This window comes from Doryrhamphus excisus, linkage group LG6 (assembly GCF_037039965.1).
Source record: "Doryrhamphus excisus strain RoL-2023G ecotype Guam linkage group LG6, RoL_Dexc_Guam_v1.1, whole genome shotgun sequence".
Classification (NCBI taxonomy): Eukaryota; Metazoa; Chordata; class Actinopteri; order Syngnathiformes; family Syngnathidae; genus Doryrhamphus; species Doryrhamphus excisus.
Window position 1 is genome coordinate 1883217 of NC_136362.1, and position 17020 is coordinate 1900236.

General features: G+C 39.4%; 2 protein-coding genes across 4 annotated transcripts; one reads left to right on the top strand and one right to left on the bottom strand.

Annotated features, from left to right (window-relative positions):
* Positions 1-27: 27 nt before the first annotated feature.
* On the bottom strand, positions 28-10534 carry ldhd (lactate dehydrogenase D). Its single transcript, XM_058087790.2, has 11 exons — positions 10227-10534; positions 9312-9424; positions 9094-9235; positions 8858-8999; positions 7051-7210; positions 5189-5388; positions 4989-5117; positions 4581-4708; positions 3229-3319; positions 3011-3122; positions 28-661 (listed from the first exon to the last, which is right to left on the bottom strand). The coding sequence occupies exons 1-11, from the start codon at positions 10302-10304 to the stop codon at positions 490-492; spliced, it is 1467 nt and encodes a 488-aa protein (XP_057943773.2). The 5' UTR covers positions 10305-10534; the 3' UTR covers positions 28-489.
* An 817-nt stretch (positions 10535-11351) lies between these two features.
* Positions 11352-16327, top strand: fam169b (family with sequence similarity 169 member B). Of its 3 annotated transcripts, XM_058087791.2 has the most exons (7): positions 11352-11414; positions 11540-11671; positions 11736-11838; positions 11907-11992; positions 12493-12643; positions 15389-15571; positions 15652-16327. In XM_058087791.2, the coding sequence occupies exons 2-7, from the start codon at positions 11546-11548 to the stop codon at positions 15840-15842; spliced, it is 840 nt and encodes a 279-aa protein (XP_057943774.2). In that variant the 5' UTR covers positions 11352-11414; positions 11540-11545; the 3' UTR covers positions 15843-16327. The 3 variants fall into 3 exon arrangements, with proteins under 3 accessions (XP_057943774.2, XP_057943775.2, XP_057943777.2); XM_058087792.2 differs by lacking the exon at positions 11352-11414 and having other exon boundaries at positions 11462-11671; XM_058087794.2 differs by lacking the exon at positions 11352-11414 and having other exon boundaries at positions 11462-11671; positions 15659-15884.
* Positions 16328-17020: the final 693 nt, after the last annotated feature.

Consider the following 17020-nt stretch of genomic DNA (forward strand, 5'->3'; position numbering starts at 1 on the left):
AGCAACACAACATTTTGGTGTGCAGTCTGTAATTGGACAAAAATAAAGTTTTGGTTTCATTCATTCATTTCCTACCGCTTATCCTCATGAGGGTTGTGGGGGCTGTCTTCGGGCGAGAGGCGGGGAAAAACAAAATAAGAAGCCAAAAAGTTACCACTTCCACACAAAATAGGAGGAGAACTCATTCATTCATTCATTTTCTACCGCTTATCCTTATAAGGATAGTGCTGGAGGGGGTGCTGGACAGAGATGGCCGAGGGTGGAATTGAACCCTCGTCTGCGCGCTAACCCCTCGTCCGCCGTGCAGCCCTGATTTTAGTAGTATCAAGTTGAAATATACAAAAAAATACTATTTTTTTTAAGTCAAAGTAGTGTTTATAGTAGGGGTACTACTAATGGCCTGTTGTTGTAGTACCATGGCATACTGCATATACGTAGAGTATATCATGTAGTACTTTCATTATGTACCAGGTATGGATACTTGAGCGTTCAGCCAAGAAACAGCTTCCCTGGGTTCATCAGATGCTTTGGGTCCAGGGCGTCCTTAATGTCCCGCATGGCTCGGATGCTCGGGGGTCCCATCTCCTCGAAGAGCAGCGCCCGCTTGCCTAAGCCCACGCCGTGCTCACCTGTGCAGGTACCGCTCACAGCCAGGGCCCGTCTGGAGGAAACGAAAAACCGAAGCGTTGTGTACCTTTCACATGACACGTGCAACACACTCATGTCCCTTCGAGCCCTCGAGACATGAAATAACACCCCTATAGTCACCTTTACACTCCCTTTACCTAATATAGTAGACATAATAAGAGAAAATAAGACACATAAGACATAAATAAGACAAGAGACTGACATTGTTTTGGTCTGGACAGTACTTTATACTAGGACTAGGAAACCTGTATACCTCCTTCTAAATATACCTACCTACATGATTAGAGCCTGTAGGCATGAAATAACACCCGTATAGTCACCTTTACACTCCTATTACCCAATATTGTAAACAAAATAACACATATAAGACATAAAAACCTGTTGACCACATTCTAAATACACCTTTTAACATGATTAGAGCGCTCTTGACATGAAATAACACCCCTATAGTCACCCCTATTACCAAATATAGTATAGAGAAAATAAGACATAAAAAGCTTGTTTACTACCTTCTAAAGACACTTTTAAACATGATTAGAGCCCTCTAGACATGAAATAACACCCCTATAGTCACCTTTACACTCCCACTATCCAATATAGTAGACATAATAAGAGAAAATAAGACATAAAGCTTGTTTACTACATTCTAAAGACACTGTTTAACATGATTAGAGCCCTCTAGACATGAAATAACACCCCCACAGTCACCTTTACACCCCTATTACCCAATATAGTAGACATAATAAGAGAAAATAAGACATAAAAAGCTTGTTTACTACCTTCTAAAGACACTTTTTAACATGATTAGAGCCTCTAGAAATGAAATAACACCCCTACAGTCACCTTTACACCCCTATTACCCAATATAGTAGACATGATAAGAGAAAATAAGACATAAAAAGCTTGTTTACTCCCTTCTAAAGACACTTTTTAACATGATTAGAGCCCTCTAGACATGAAATAACACCCCCACAGTCACCTTTACACCCCTATTACCCAATATAGTAGACATAATAAGAGAAAATAAGACATAAAAAGCTTGTTTAGTACCTTCTGAAGACACTTTTTAACATGATTAGAGCCCTCTAGACATGAAATAACACCCCTACAGTCACCTTTACACCCCTATTACCCAATATAGTAGACATAAGAGAAATTAAGAAATAAAAAGCTTGTTTACTACCTTCTAAAGACACTTAACATTAGAGCCCTCTAGACATGAAATAACACCCCTACAGTCACCTTTACACCCCTATTACCAATATAGTAGACATAAGAGAAAATAAGACATAAAAAGCTTGTTTACTCCCTTCTAAAGAAACTTTTTAACATGATTAGAGCCCTCTAGACATGAAATAACACCCCTACAGTCACCTTTACACCCCTATTAGCCAAAATAGTAGACATAATAAGAGAAAATAAGACATAAAAAGCTTGTTTACTCCCTTCTAAAGACACTTTTTAACATGATTAGAGCCCTGTAGACATGAAATAACACCCCTACAGTCACATTTACACCCCTATTACCCAATATAGGAGACATAATAAGAGAAATTAAGACATAAAAAGCTTGTTTACTACCTTCTAAAGACACTTTTTAACATGATTAGAGCCCTCTAGACATGAAATAACACCCCCACAGTCACCTTTACACCCCTATTACCCAATATAGTAGACATAATAAGAGAAAATAAGACATAAAAAGCTTGTTTACTCCCTTCTAAAGACACTTTTTAACATGATTAGAGCCCTCTAGACATGAAATAACACCCCCACAGTCACCTTTACACCCCTATTACCCAATATAGTAGACATAATAAGAGAAAATAAGACATAAAAAGCTTGTTTAGTACCTTCTGAAGACACTTTTTAACATGATTAGAGCCCTCTAGACATGAAATAACACCCCTACAGTCACCTTTACACCCCTATTACCCAATATAGTAGACATAAGAGAAATTAAGAAATAAAAAGCTTGTTTACTCCCTTCTAAAGACACTTTTTAACATGATTAGAGCCCTCTAGACATGAAATAACACCCCTACAGTCACCTTTACACCCCTATTACCCAATATGGTAGACATATAAGACATAGGAAACCTATATACCTCCTTCTAAATATACCTTTTAACATGATTAGAGCCCTCTAGACATGAAATAACACCCCTATAGTCACCTTTACACTCCCATTACCTAATATAGTAGACATAATAAGAGAAAATAAGACACATAAGACATAAATAAGACAAGAGACTGACATTGTTTTGGTCTGGACAGTACTTTGCACGATTAGCCAATACAGTAGGAGTACTGGAGCAGTGGTACAGTAAATGTGTTCCAATGGGAACCTTTGTGATCTTACCTTGCCAGTCTCTGGCTGAACAGATGGACCTGCTGGACTTCATCTGGGTTGTTGGGATCCAGCACCATCAGACAATGAAAGTTCCCATCCCCCACATGGCCAGCGATGGGACCTGCACCAGCGGCACGCTCGTCAGGTATATTGGTCGACTTCTACAATCCCAGGTGGAGTCTATGGACCCTGTCTAGCCCCCACTGTGGATAGGGGAGCATGCTCACCTGTAAGCTGGTTCTCCAGCAGGTCCGCCTTTGTCGCCACTATGATTTCAGGCAGTCGAGAAATGGGAACACACACGTCTGTAGAGTAAGCCTAGGAGCACACACGCATGCACATATAAGACACAGAAACCTATTTACCACCTTCTAAATACACCTTTTAACATGATTAGAGCCCTCTAGACATGAAATAACACCCCTATAGTCACCTTTACACTCCTATTACTCAATATAGTAGACATAATAACATCATATAAGACATAGAAAACCTATATACCTCCTTCTAAATATACATAATAACATGATTAGAGCCCTCTAGACATGAAATAACACCTCTATAATCACCTTTACACTCCTATTACCTAATATAGTAGACATTATAAAAGAAAATAAGATATAAAAAGCCTGTTTACTACCTTCTAAGGACACTTTTAACATGATTAGAGCCCTCCAGACATGAAATAACACCCCTATAGTCACCTTTATACTCCTATTACCCAATATTGTAGACATAATAACACATATAAGACATAGAAAGCTGTTTACCACCTTCTAAATACACCTTTTAACATGATTAGAGCCCTCTAGACATGAAATAACACCCCTATAGTCACCTTTACACCCATATTACCCAATATAGTAGACATATAAGACATAGGAAACCTGTATACCTCCATCTAAATATACTTTTTAACATGATTAGAGCCCTCTAGACATGAAATAGCACCCCTATAGTCACCTTTACACTCCTACTACCCAATATAGTCGACATCATAAGACATATAAGACATAAGAAACCTGTTTAACACCTTCTAAATACACTTTTTAACATAATTAGAGCCCTCTAGACATGAAATAACACCCCTATAGTCACCTTTACATCCATATTACCCAATATAGTAGACATATAAGACATAGGAAACCTGTATACCTCCATCTAAATATACCTTTTTAACATGATTAGAGCTCTCTAGACATGAAATAACACCCCTATAGTCACCTTTACACTCCTATTACCCAATATAGTAGACATAATAAGAGAAAATAAGACATAGAAAACATGTTTACCACCTTCTAAATACACTTTTTAAACATGATTAGAGACCTCTAGGCCTGAAATAGCATCCCTATAGTTGCCTTTACACTCCTATTACCCAATATAGTAGACATAATAAGACATATAAGACATAGGAACCTGTTTACCACCTTCTAAATACACCTTTTAACATAATTAGAGCCCTCTAGACATGAAATAGCACCCCTACAGTGCTTGTGTGAGGCCTGTCCCCATTTTATATGCCAGCTGAGAGCCTGACGAGATGCATGACGGGAGTCGTGCGGGCGACGTGCCTCACCTTGCAGCCGGGCCTGAGAGCCTGGGCGGCGTACCAAGCGTCATGGCGAGCTTTCCACAACCGATTCCGTTTTTCCGCATCTCTTGCCCACTGGAAGTCCGAGCCGCCGTTCGTTTGTGTCATTTCCTCTGCGGACATTTGATGTTATGACATAAATGACGCCATCCACCCTTTGTATTGAGCTGTGGACTCCTATAGAGCAGCTACACACAATAACCAGCACACAAAGCTTTCGAGATCTTCCAGAATCTGCACCTATTCCAGATGCATTTTTTTGGATTTGTGTTTCGGCCTAAAACAGTCTGTTTTAATGTATTCCAGCCACTATTCTAAGCTAAGCTAAGCTAAGCTAAGCTAAGCTAAGCTAAGCTAAGCGTATGAATGCTTGTCTACGACTCCCGGACTGACCAGCAGTCTTGACCTGTTCCAGCAGACTTTGTTCAGAACCGTGGAACTCCAGGAAGAGAGTCGGGGCGACGGGGTAGCACAGCGAGCTAAACCGGTTACACGCATCCATCATGACATCATCGAGAAACTCTGAAACGTAAACAACAAACACGTAAGGACGCTAGCAATCATATCGATGTCAACACGGCCATCTTGCCGACCAATACGAGCGATGTCGACCCCGGCTTGTAGGATGTCAACAGTGCTGTCCACGGCCGCCTGAACGCTGGGGAAGGAGCACACGGCCGCTAGCACGCCGTCCGGAACGCCGTAGAGGCGCAAGGTCGCCTTGGTGATGATTCCCAGAGTGCCCTCCGATCCCACAAAGAGGTTTGTCAGGTTGTAGCCCGCTGCTGTTTTCCTGCAGAGACGGTGTCTTAGCACTTTGTCATCATGACGCATACTCTTCTGGTGTAAACAAACAATAACAAAGGGGAGATATATATACATATTAGCATTTTCATTAGCATTTTAGCAGTTTAGCAGTCTTGTATTAGCAAGATAATACAATGCTAACAATGTTCTTTAATGTGTTTTTATTATGTCTTATTTTCTATTTTAATTCTCTACTATATATATATGAGATAATAGTAGTGTAGAGGTGACTATAGGGGTGCTATTTCATATCCAGAGCGCTCTAATATTGTTAAAAAGCATATTTAGAAGGCGGTAAACGGGTTTATTTTTCTTATTTGTAAAATGTTTCTGTTATTATCTGTACTTTATAGGGGAATAGAAGTGTAAAGGTGACTATAGGGGTGTTAGTTCCTGTCCACAGGGCTCTTATAGTCTTAAAAAGCCATTCAAACAGGTTTCCCATGCCGTAACTAGTAGACATAATAAAAAAATATACGATATAGAAAACCGGTTTACCACCTTCTAAATATGCTGTTTAACAATATTAGAGCTCTCTCGGCATAAAACAGTACCCCTATAGTCACATTCACAGTCCTATTACCCAATACAGTAGACATAATAAACAAATATAAGATATAGAAAACCTGTTTACCACCTTCTAAATATGCTTTTTAACATGATTAGAGCTCTCTAGACATGATATAGCACCCCTATAGTCACCTTTACACTCCTATTACCCAATATAGTAAACATAATAAGTAATATAAGATATAGAAAACCTGTTTACCACCTTCTAAATATGCTGTTTAACAATATTAGAGCTCTCTAGGCATAAAACAGTACCCCTATAGTCACATTCACAGTCCTATTACCCAATACAGTAGACATAATAAACAAATGTAAGATATAGAAAACCTGTTTACCACCTTCTAAATATGCTTTTTAACATGATTAGAGCACTCTAGACATGATATAGCACCCCTATAGTCACCTTTACACTCCTATTACCCAATAGAGTAAACATAATAAAAAATATAAGATACAGAAAACCTGTTTACCACCTTCTAAATATGCTGTTTAACAATATTAGAGCGCTCTAGGCATAAAGTAGCACCCCTATAGTCACCTTCACAGTCCTATTGCCCAATATAGTAGACGTAATAATCCAAGATATAGAAACCTGTTTACCACCTTCTACATGTGTTTTTAACATGATTAGAGCACTCTAGACATGATATAACACCCCTATAGTCACCTTTACACTCCTATTACCCAATATAGTAGACATAATAAGTAATATAAGATATAGAAAACCTGTTTACCACCTTCTAAATATGCTGTTTAACAATATTAGAGCTCTCTAGGCATAAAACAGTACCCCTATAGTCACCTTCACAGTCCTATTACCCAATATAGTAGACATAATAAGTAATATAAGATATAGAAAACCTGTTTACCGCCTTCTAAATATGCTGTTTAACAATATTAGAGCTCTCTAGGCATGACATAGCACCCCTATAGTCACCTTTACACTCCTATTACCCAATATAGTAGACATAATAAATAATATAAGATAAAGAGTACCTGTTTACCACCTTCTAAATATGCTTTTTAACATGGTTAGAGCACCAGGAAGGAGCAATGAAGCAGGTTTCGGTCTCTTTACCTGGCACGCCGGCCCTGGCCAGCCGTGTGTATAATAGTCCCGTCAGCGAGTACCACCTCCAGGTTGATCACATTTTCTCTCATGGTTCCGTACCGCACGGCATTGGTGCCGGATGCGCTGCAGGCTGCCATCCCACACAGCGACGCATCAGCCCCGGGATCTGGCAGGGGAAAGGGTGGCTCACTTTAGCGGACAGCAGCTTCTAAATATGCTTTTAAACATGATTAGAGCACTCTATACATGATATAGCACCCCTATAGTCACCTTCACAGTCCTATTACCCAATATAGTAGACATAATAAGAAATATCAGATATAGAAAACATGTTTACCACATTCTAAATATGCTTTTTAACATGAATTAGAGCATTCTAGACATGATATAGCACCCCTATAGTCATGCTGTTTAACATGATTAGAGTACTCTAGACATGATATAGCATCCCTATAGTCACCATCACAGTCCTATTACCCAATATAGTATACATAATAAAATATATAAGATATAGAAAACATGTTTACCACCTTCTAAATATGCTTTTTAACATAATTAGAGCGCTCTAGACATGACATAGCACCCCTATAGTGACCTCTACCTCTATAAAGGTGACTATAGGGGTGTTATTTCATGTCGAGAGAGCTCTAATAATGTTAAAGTCTCGTTTGGTGTTATAATGTATATTATATTGGGTAATGGGGGTGTAAAGATTACTATAGGGGTGTTATTTCATGTCTAGAGGGCTCTAATCATTTATACAAGCATATTTAGTAGGTGGTAAATGTGTCTTATTTGGCCTTATTATGTCTACTATATTGGGTAATGGAGTGTAAAGGTGACTATAGGGGTGTTATTTCATGTCGAGAGAGCTCTAATAATGTTAAGGTCATATTTAGAAGGTGGTAAATGTGTCTTATTTTGCCTTATTATGTCTACTATATTGGGTAATGGAGTGTAAAGATGACTATAGGGGTGTTATTTCCTGTCTAGAGGTCTCTAATAATGTTAAAAGTCTTATTTAGTGTTATGATGTCTACTATATTGGGTAGTGGGAGTGTCAAGTTTACTATAGGGGTGTTATTTCATGTCTCGAGGGCTCTAATAATGTTAAGGTCTTATTTAGTGTTATCATGTCTATTATATTGGGTCATGGGGGTGTTAAGATTACTATAGGGGTGTTATTTCATGTCTAGAGGGCTCTAATCATTTATACAAGCATATTTAGAAGGTGGTAAATGTGTCTTATTTTGCCTTATTATGTCTACTATATTGGGTAATGGAGTGTAAAGATGACTATAGGGGTGTTATTTCCTGTCTAGAGGGCTCTAATAATGTATACAAACATTTTTAGAAGGTGGCAAATGTGTCTTATTTAGCCTTATTATGTCTACTGTATTGGGTAATGGGAGTGTAAAGGTGACTATAGGGGTGTTATTTCATGTTTAGAGAGCTCTAATGATGTTGAGGTCATATTTAGAAGGTGGTAAATGTGTCTTATTCAGCCTTATTATGTCTATTATATTTGTTCATGGAAGTGTAAAGATGACTTTAGGGGTGTTATTTCATGTCTAGAGGGCTCTAACAGGTTTTCTTTGCTCCAAGTATGAAAATGTTTCATGTATTAAAATTGAATCCTCGAGGGTGGTAATTAATTTCTGGTGGTTGGGTGTGCCATGCGCCTTCAAGCGCCATGCTAATTCCAGGCTAAAAACTGAGTGCCTTCCCAGTCGGCCTATGAAGGTTGAAGTCCTATTAGAAGGAGTTTAGGAAGAAGCTAGCAGTGTATTTTCCCGCTAAGATTTGGACTGACCAACAGGAAACCAGAGTCCAGTGTCTCGTAGATGGGCATTGAGAGTCTTCCGGGTCACACCGGGCTCCACCGTCACATCAAAATCCTCCTGGTGCAGATCCAGAATCTGATCCATGTTCCTCAGACTGAAGCATACGCCTCCCTTAAAGGCAGGGAGATATACGATCATGATATAAGCCTCCCCTTTTCGGGAGAGTCACATTGATGGTCTCTTGATGGATGCTGTGATCTCTCACCTTCACGGCCCCAACCCCTCCCTCCAGACCAGTTCCGGTACCAAACGGTATGATGGGAAGCCGTTGGCTATAACAGACTTTGGCCAAGGCGCTGACCTCCTCCACACATCGTGGAAAAAGAACCACATCCGGCGGACGGCATCTGCACGGCATTTTGGCAAAGGTCAGACCTTTTTCCCGACCAGCCTGTCATTGGATGAGGGAAATGTGGCGCTCACCTGTGTACCGATTCATCCCGGCCGTGTTGTTCTCGGACAGCAGCCGCCACCGACACCCCATCCTCTCCGCATATGGATCGGAATTGACTAAGTGCACCGTCTAGGGCGGCACCCTGTTTACACACACACATAATAATAATAATAATAATGAAAATGCTATTTACCACCATCTAAATATGCTGTTTAACAATATTAGAGCGCTCTAGCCATAAAATAGCACCCCTATAGTCGCCTTCACGGTCCTATTACCCAATACAGTAGACATAATAAAAAATAAGATACAGAAAACCTGTTTACCACCTTCTAAATATGCTGTTTAACAATATTAGAGCGCTCTAGGCATAAAGTAGCACCCCTATAGTCACCTTCACAGTCCTATTGCCCAATATAGTAGACATAATAATCCAAGATATAGAAACCTGTTTACCACCTTCTACATGTGTTTTTAACATGATTAGAGCACTCTAGACATGATATAGCACCCCTATAGTCACCTTTACACTCCTATTACCCAACAAAGTACACATAATAAAAAATATAAGCGATAGAAAACCTGTTTACCACCTTGTAAATATACTTTTTAACATGATTAGAGCACTCTAGACATGAAATAGCACCCCTATAGTCACCTTTACACTCCTATTATATCATATATAGTGGAGAATTGAATAGAAAATAAGACATGTTTACACAGACACACACACATAATAATAATAATAATAAAAAAATGCATATTTACAAGGTCATATACAGCTTTTCTATGTCTAAGTGCTCTTATTATGTCTATTCTATTGGGTAATTGGAGTGTAAAGGTACAACATTGACTTCTTTCATTTCTTTAAGTGTCAAACAAAACTTTTTTTTTTAAAGCAAGTCCACCAAAGTGTTAAAAGACACCCATAAGAAAGTACTTACTCTCGCGAGAATTTTCGTTGAAATGCTGCGACACTGACAAAAAAGTCTTTGAGCAGCCGTCACCACCAGCAGCGACATGACTTACACTTGCTTGAATAACAACATTTACCGTGGGGTCAAGGGCAGCACTTCCGTTAGCATTTTCAACAATAATTTACCAACACGCCGTTTTAAAAGCACACTACGGAGCCCACGAATGGCCACGGATAAATAAATTGATGATTTATCAACAAAAGACGGATATTTCAGAGATCTCGAGAAATTGTTTAGCTTTAGCTAGCAAAACAACACTGTACAGCTGCTACTTCCGTATTTAGAACGGATGCTGGCGTTGACGTTTCAAATTAAGAGCGGCAAATTGGTTTGAGCAACACTCGCTAGGAGAAAACTGTACAGCCGCTACTTCCATATCTAGAACGGATGCTGGTGTTCACATTTCAAATTAAGAGCGGCAAATTGGTTTGAGCAACACTAGCTCGGACTGGAATATGAATTTTAAAAGACGTACAAAGACGTGTCACGAAATTGAAAACTCGCTCTACTTTAGTTTATTATACACTTGTACATTTTGATACCCAAATACTGAAGATGTAAAATAAATGATACACTTCGACACAATGTGTTCGCTATGTGGAAGAAAACTGCGGTCGAAAGCGTCTTTGCTAGATTAGCTCCAATCCCGTTCTAATTCTGACGTTTATTTAATACATAATTTGTATCTTTAGTCGAGTTCCACTCACCCTTTCATTTTGAAAGCTAGTTTTCCGATTCAGGTTATGTCCGTTTTCATACCGTGTGGAGTAGAAAGTACTTCCTGACTGGGTGTCACGTGACGTCGTAAATACGGAAGTAACTGCTATTTAAATACATAATTTGTATGTTTAGGCGAGTTCCACTCACCCGTTCATTTTGAAAGCTAGTTTTCCGATTCAGGTTATGTCCGTTTTCATACCGTGTGGAGTAGAAAGTACTTTCTGACTGGGTGTCACGTGACGTCGTAAATACGGAAGTAACTGCTATTTAAATACATAATTTGTATGTTTAGGCGAGTTCCACTCACCCTTTCATTTTGAAAGCTAGTTTTCCGATTCCGGTTATGACCGCTTTCATCCCGTGTGGAGTAGAAAGTACTTCCTGACTGGGTGTCACGTGACGTCGTAAATACGGAAGTAACTGCTAGCTTAACAGGTAACTTTGTTTTTGTACCAGTTTTTCTTTGTTTTGTATATACGGGATATTTAATGTGCGTGGAGCTTAGCTTGATGATGAAACGAGAAAAAGGAACTGATACAAACACATCTTATGATATACAGGAAGCCATGTTCCCTGTAGACCTTCCACCTGTGGATGAAACTGACCTGAGGTCAGCATCTGAAAGCTGTTTCTTGTCCTTGGAGTCCGGATCCCATCAGTACCAATTCCTTGAGACACCAGACAGCACCAAGGTACTTGTGGTATTATTAGTAATCTACTGTATGAATATGATGCATTCACTGTCTCTCCGTGCAGGTGAAAATAAGCAGCAGTAACGTCCAATGGCTGCAGCTGTTTGAGGATAACCAATCAGAATGTTCGATACTGGCCCTTCATGCACCTTATAATCCAACTCAAGGTTTATTCACATATACAGAATATAAATATAAATACAAAATATAATATAGTCCATGTGTTCCCTTTCAGTGGTGGCTTTATACTTGGCGGGACGGTGGTGGTCCGTAGACCACGTCACACGGACATCCTGCAAAACCAGGACAGACTTGCTCCCGGTAATCACACTTCTTTAGTTCTAAATATGCTTTTTAACATTATTAGAGCGCTCTAGACATGAAATAGCACCCCTATAGTCACCTTCACAGTCCTATTACCCAATACAGTAGACATAATAAAAAATATAAGATATAGAAAACCTGTTTACCACATTCTAAATATGCTGTTTAACAATATTAGAGCGCTCTAGGCATAAAGTAGCACCCCTATAGTCACCTTCACAGTCCTATTTCGTAATATAGTAGACATAATAAAAAATATAACATATAGAAAACCTGTTTACCACCTTCTAAATATGCTGTTTAACAATATTAGAGCTCTCTAGGCATAAAGTAGCACCCCTATAGTCACCGTCACAGTCCTATTTCGCAATATAGTAGACATAATAAAAAATATAAAATATAGAAAACCTGTTTACCACCTTCTGAATATGCTGTTACATATATTAGAGCTCTCTAGGCATAAAGTAGCACCCCTATAGTCACCTTCTTTCCTTCAGGTGCAGTCACTGGTGGAGAGGCTGATCATGTTCCTGCTCAGTCGGGTCCTGGATACGGAGGCGATCTTCTCCCGGCACCCCCGCACCGAACGTGCCAAGCTGCTGTGGCTGGACGGCCAGGCGGTTGGCTTCTACACGGTCAAAAATAAAGGTCGGTTTCCAAAATCGGACCTATAAATGTCATTGGAATGTTCGAGTCCAATTGTGAACCACGCCAAAGTGGTCTCCACATTTGGAAGTGAGTCCTGAAAAAAGTTCGGTATGGCTCAAAACGCTCCGTTTCAGAAGGCGTGGTAAAACTGTTTCTTTGTGATGTCACAGATGGTGGACGTCCTTATATGGGCACGACTGTAAGCCAAATAAAGTCTCTGCCCTCCTTTGTTTACTTGCTAGCAAAACCTGGAACGTGAACGCCACACACCATCATTCCCATCTGCCATTTTCAGAGGTAACAAACAGTGAGCACTATTACGCTATGTGTTAGCATTGCTAGCATGCTCCCGTTACCATAGTAGCATTTTAGCTATTTTTTTATAGCTTAACATTTATATAAACACACCGCTATTATTCCCGGTGTTATCATGCTAGCATTGCCAGCATGCTAACATTAGCATAGCAGCATTTTTAGCCATTTTCAGAGGTAAAGACTGCACAATCATGTCAGTGGTTAGCATGCTGAAATTAGCATGTTAGCATTGTTAACATTGGCATAGCAGCATTTTTAGCCATTTTCAGATGAAATAAACAGTTCGCACTATTATGATATGTGTTAGCATTGCTAGCATGCCTTCGTTACCAAAGTAGCATTTTCGCTATTTTTTATAGGTCAACATTTATATAAACACACCACTATTATTCCCGGTGTTAGCATGCTAGCATTACCATTTTAGCTTTGCCAGCATGCTAACATTTGCATAGCAGCATTTTTAGCTATTTTCAGAGGTAAAGACTGCACAACCATGCCAGTGGTTAGCATGCTGAAATTAGCATGTTAGTATTGTTAACATTAGCATAGCAGCATTTTTAGCCATTTTCAGAGGTAATAAACACTTCGCGCTATTATGCTATGTGTTAGCATTGCTAGCATGCTCTCGTGACCAAAGTAGCATTTTAGCTCTTTTTTATAGGTCAACATTTACATAAACACACCACTATTATTCCCGGTGTTAGCATGCTAGCATTACCATTTTAGCTTTGCCAGCATGCTAACATTTGCATAGCAGCATTTTTAGCCATTTTCAGAGGTAAAGACTAATAATCATGTCAGTGGTTAGCACGCTGAAATTACCATGTTAGCATTGTTAACATTAGCATAGCAGCATTATTAGCCATTTTCAGAGGTAATAAACACTTTGCACTATTATGCTATGTGTTGGCATTGCGAGCATGCTCGCATTACCATAGTAGCATTTTAGCTATTTTTTATAGGTCAACATTTATATAAACACACCACTATTATTCCCGGTGTTAGCATGCTAGCATTACCATTTTAGCTTTGCCAGCATGCTAACATTTGCATAGCAGCATTTTTAGCTATTTTCAGAGGTAAAGACTGCACAACCATGCCAGTGGTTAGCATACTGAAATTAGCATGTTAGTATTGTTAACATTAGCATAGCAGCATTTTTAGCCATTTTCAGAGGTAATAAACACTTCGCGCTATTATGCTATGTGTTAGCATTGCTAGCATGCTCTCGTTACCAAAGTAGCAATTTAGCTATTTTTTTATAGGTCAACATTTACATAAACACACCACTATTATTCCCGGTGTTAGCATGCTAGCATTACCATTTTAGCATTGCTAGCATGCTAACATTAGCATAGCAACATTTTTAGCTAATTTCAGAGGTAAAGACTCCACAATCATGCCAGTGGTTAGCATGCTGAAATTAGCATGTTAGCATTGTTAACATTAGCATAGCAGCATTTTTAGCCATTTTCAGAGGTAATAAACACTTCGCGCTATTATGCTATGTGTTAGCATTGCTAGCATGCTCTCGTTACCAAAGTAGCATTTTAGCTATTTTTTTATAGGTCAACATTTACATAAACACACCACTATTATTCCCGGTGTTAGCATGCTAGCATTACCATTTTAGCATTGCTAGCATGCTAACATTAGCATAGCAGCAATTTTAGCTATTTTCAGAGGTAAAGACTCCACAATCAGGCCAGTGGTTAGCATGCTGAAATTAGCATGTTAGCATTGTTAACATTAGCATAGCAGCATTTTTAGCCATTTTCAGAGGTAATAAACACTTCCCACTATTATGCTATGTGTTGGCATTGCTAGCATGCTCGCATTACCATAGTAGCATTTTAGCTATTTTTTTATAGGTCAACATTTATATAAACACACCACTATTATTCCCGTTGTTAGCATGCTAGCATTACCATTTTAGCATTGCTAGCATGCTAACATTAGCATAGCAGGATTTTTAGCTGTTTTCAGAGGTAATAAACAGCACTATTATGCTATGTGTTAGCTTTGCTAATAGTAGTATTTTTATAGCTCGACATTCATATAAACTCACACCACTATTATACCCGGTGTTAGCATGCGTTTCAGAAGGCGTGGTAAAACTGTTTCTTTGTGATGTCACAGATGGTGCACTTCCTTATATGGGCACGGCTGTAAGCCGGATAAAGTCTCTGCCCTCCTTTGTTTACTTGCTAGCAAAGCCTGGAACGTGAACGCCACACACCATCATTCCCATCTGATTCCCTACCAGCAAAAATAAATGCATTTTAATGTGACAACGCAATTTCCCACTGGACCACTATGCAGCTGGACTAGAACACAAACTTCCTGTTTTTGCATTATTGATCTCCAGGGTGCTGGAGCCTATCCCAGCCTAACATTTCAGTTTGACTTTCCTTTTCTTTGGCACACCAGGAAGTCTATGTGATGACTGGAGCGGTCGCTGCTACATCCTGCCCGTTCTGGACTCGGTGCTGGTGAGGAAGAACTGGAGGAGAAGAGGACTGGGACTGAAGATGCTGGCTGATTTCTGCTCGTCTTTCCCCAGCGAGGAGGCGCTGGGGGTGAGCGTGCCGCTCTCCGCTAGCATGGCGGCAGGTGAGAGAGAATGTGTGCACGAGTTCGATGCCGGAGATGAGGGATCGGTGGTCCTTGATGTCAGGGTCTGCTGTCTGAAGTGTGCAGGCGCTTCCTGCAGATGCATGAAGACCACCGAGAGCGCCTGTACGAGGTGGAGGCTCCAGGGGGTTGGGCCCAACGGCGAAACATCTGGCTCAACATCCAATTAAGCAGATACTCACTCCTGGACCTGGACCACCAGGGTCAACATCATGAAGTAGAAAAAGATTCTGGCAGATCCCCGGACTGACCTCTTTGGGTGTCCGGATGGCCCTCAAGTCCACACACAAAAAAACTAGACCACAAACCTTGCATGCTAACATGCTAATGTTAGCATGCGAGCATTTTGGCCTATTTTCACTGATAGCTTTTGTTTTTGTATCAAGCTAGGTGTTAGCATGCTAGCATTGCTAACATTTTAACATTAGCAAAATAGCATTTTTAGCCATTTTCATAGGTAAAGACTGCACAATCATGCCAGTGGTTAGCGTGTTAAAATTAGCATGTTAGTATTGTTAACATTAGCATAGCTAATTAGCATAGCATAGCATAGATTTTTAGCCATTTTCAAAGGTAACAAACAGTTAGCACTATTATGCTATGTGTTAGCAATGCTAGCATGCTCGCATTACCATAGTAGCATTTTAGCTATTTTTTTATAGCTCAACAATTATATAAACACACCACTATTATAAAAAACAGAACACAATCCTTGCGTGCTAGCATGCTAATGTTAGCATACAAGCATTTTATTTACAGATAGCTTTTGTTTTTGTATATCTATCAAGCTAGGTGTTAGCATGCCAGCATCGCTAACATTTTAACATTAGCATAATAGCATTTTAAGCCATTTTCATTGGTAAACACTGCACAATCATGCCAGTGGTTAGCATGCTGAAATTAGCATGATAGTATTGTTAACATTAGCATAGCTAATTACCATAGCACTGTTATATATAGCTATATATAATATATATATAGCTATATATATATAGCAGTTAGCACTATTATGCTATGTGTTAGCATGCTAGCATTGCCAGCATGCTAACATTAGCATAGCAGCATTTTTAGCCATTTTCAGAGGAAATAAACAGTTCGCTATGTTATGTGTTAGCATTGCTAGCATGCTTGCATTACCATAGTAGCATTTTAGCTATTTTTTAAATATTTTTCTTCATATTTTTATTCCCGGTGTTAGCATGCTAGCATTACCATTTTAGCATTGCTATCATGCTAACATAAGCATAGCAGGATTTTTAGCCATTCTCAGAGGTAATCAACAGTTAGCACTATTATGCCATGTGTTAGCTTTGCTAACATGCACATTAGGATAGTAGTATTTTTATAGCTGGACATTTATATAAACTCACACCACTATTATATCCGGTGTTAGCATGCTAGCTTAAAATTTTAGCATTGCAACATGCT

Bases quoted from the DNA above. Each gene is read 5' to 3' on its own strand.
- fam169b (XM_058087792.2), top strand. From the start codon at position 11,468: ATGTGCGTGGAGCTTAGCTTGATGATGAAACGAGAAAAAGGAACTGAT. The intron at 11,993-12,492 runs GTAATCACACTT...TCTTTCCTTCAG, and splicing joins CCAGGACAGACTTGCTCCCG to GTGCAGTCACTGGTGGAGAG. The intron at 12,644-15,388 runs GTCGGTTTCCAA...TTGGCACACCAG, and splicing joins CTACACGGTCAAAAATAAAG to GAAGTCTATGTGATGACTGG.
- ldhd (XM_058087790.2), bottom strand. From the start codon at position 10,304: ATGTCGCTGCTGGTGGTGACGGCTGCTCAAAGACTTTTTTGTCAGTGT. The intron at 9,425-10,226 runs GTAAGTACTTTC...GTGTGTAAACAG, and splicing joins CAACGAAAATTCTCGCGAGA to GGTGCCGCCCTAGACGGTGC. The intron at 3,320-4,580 runs GTGAGGCACGTC...GTGTGCTCCTAG, and splicing joins CTCTCAGGCCCGGCTGCAAG to GCTTACTCTACAGACGTGTG.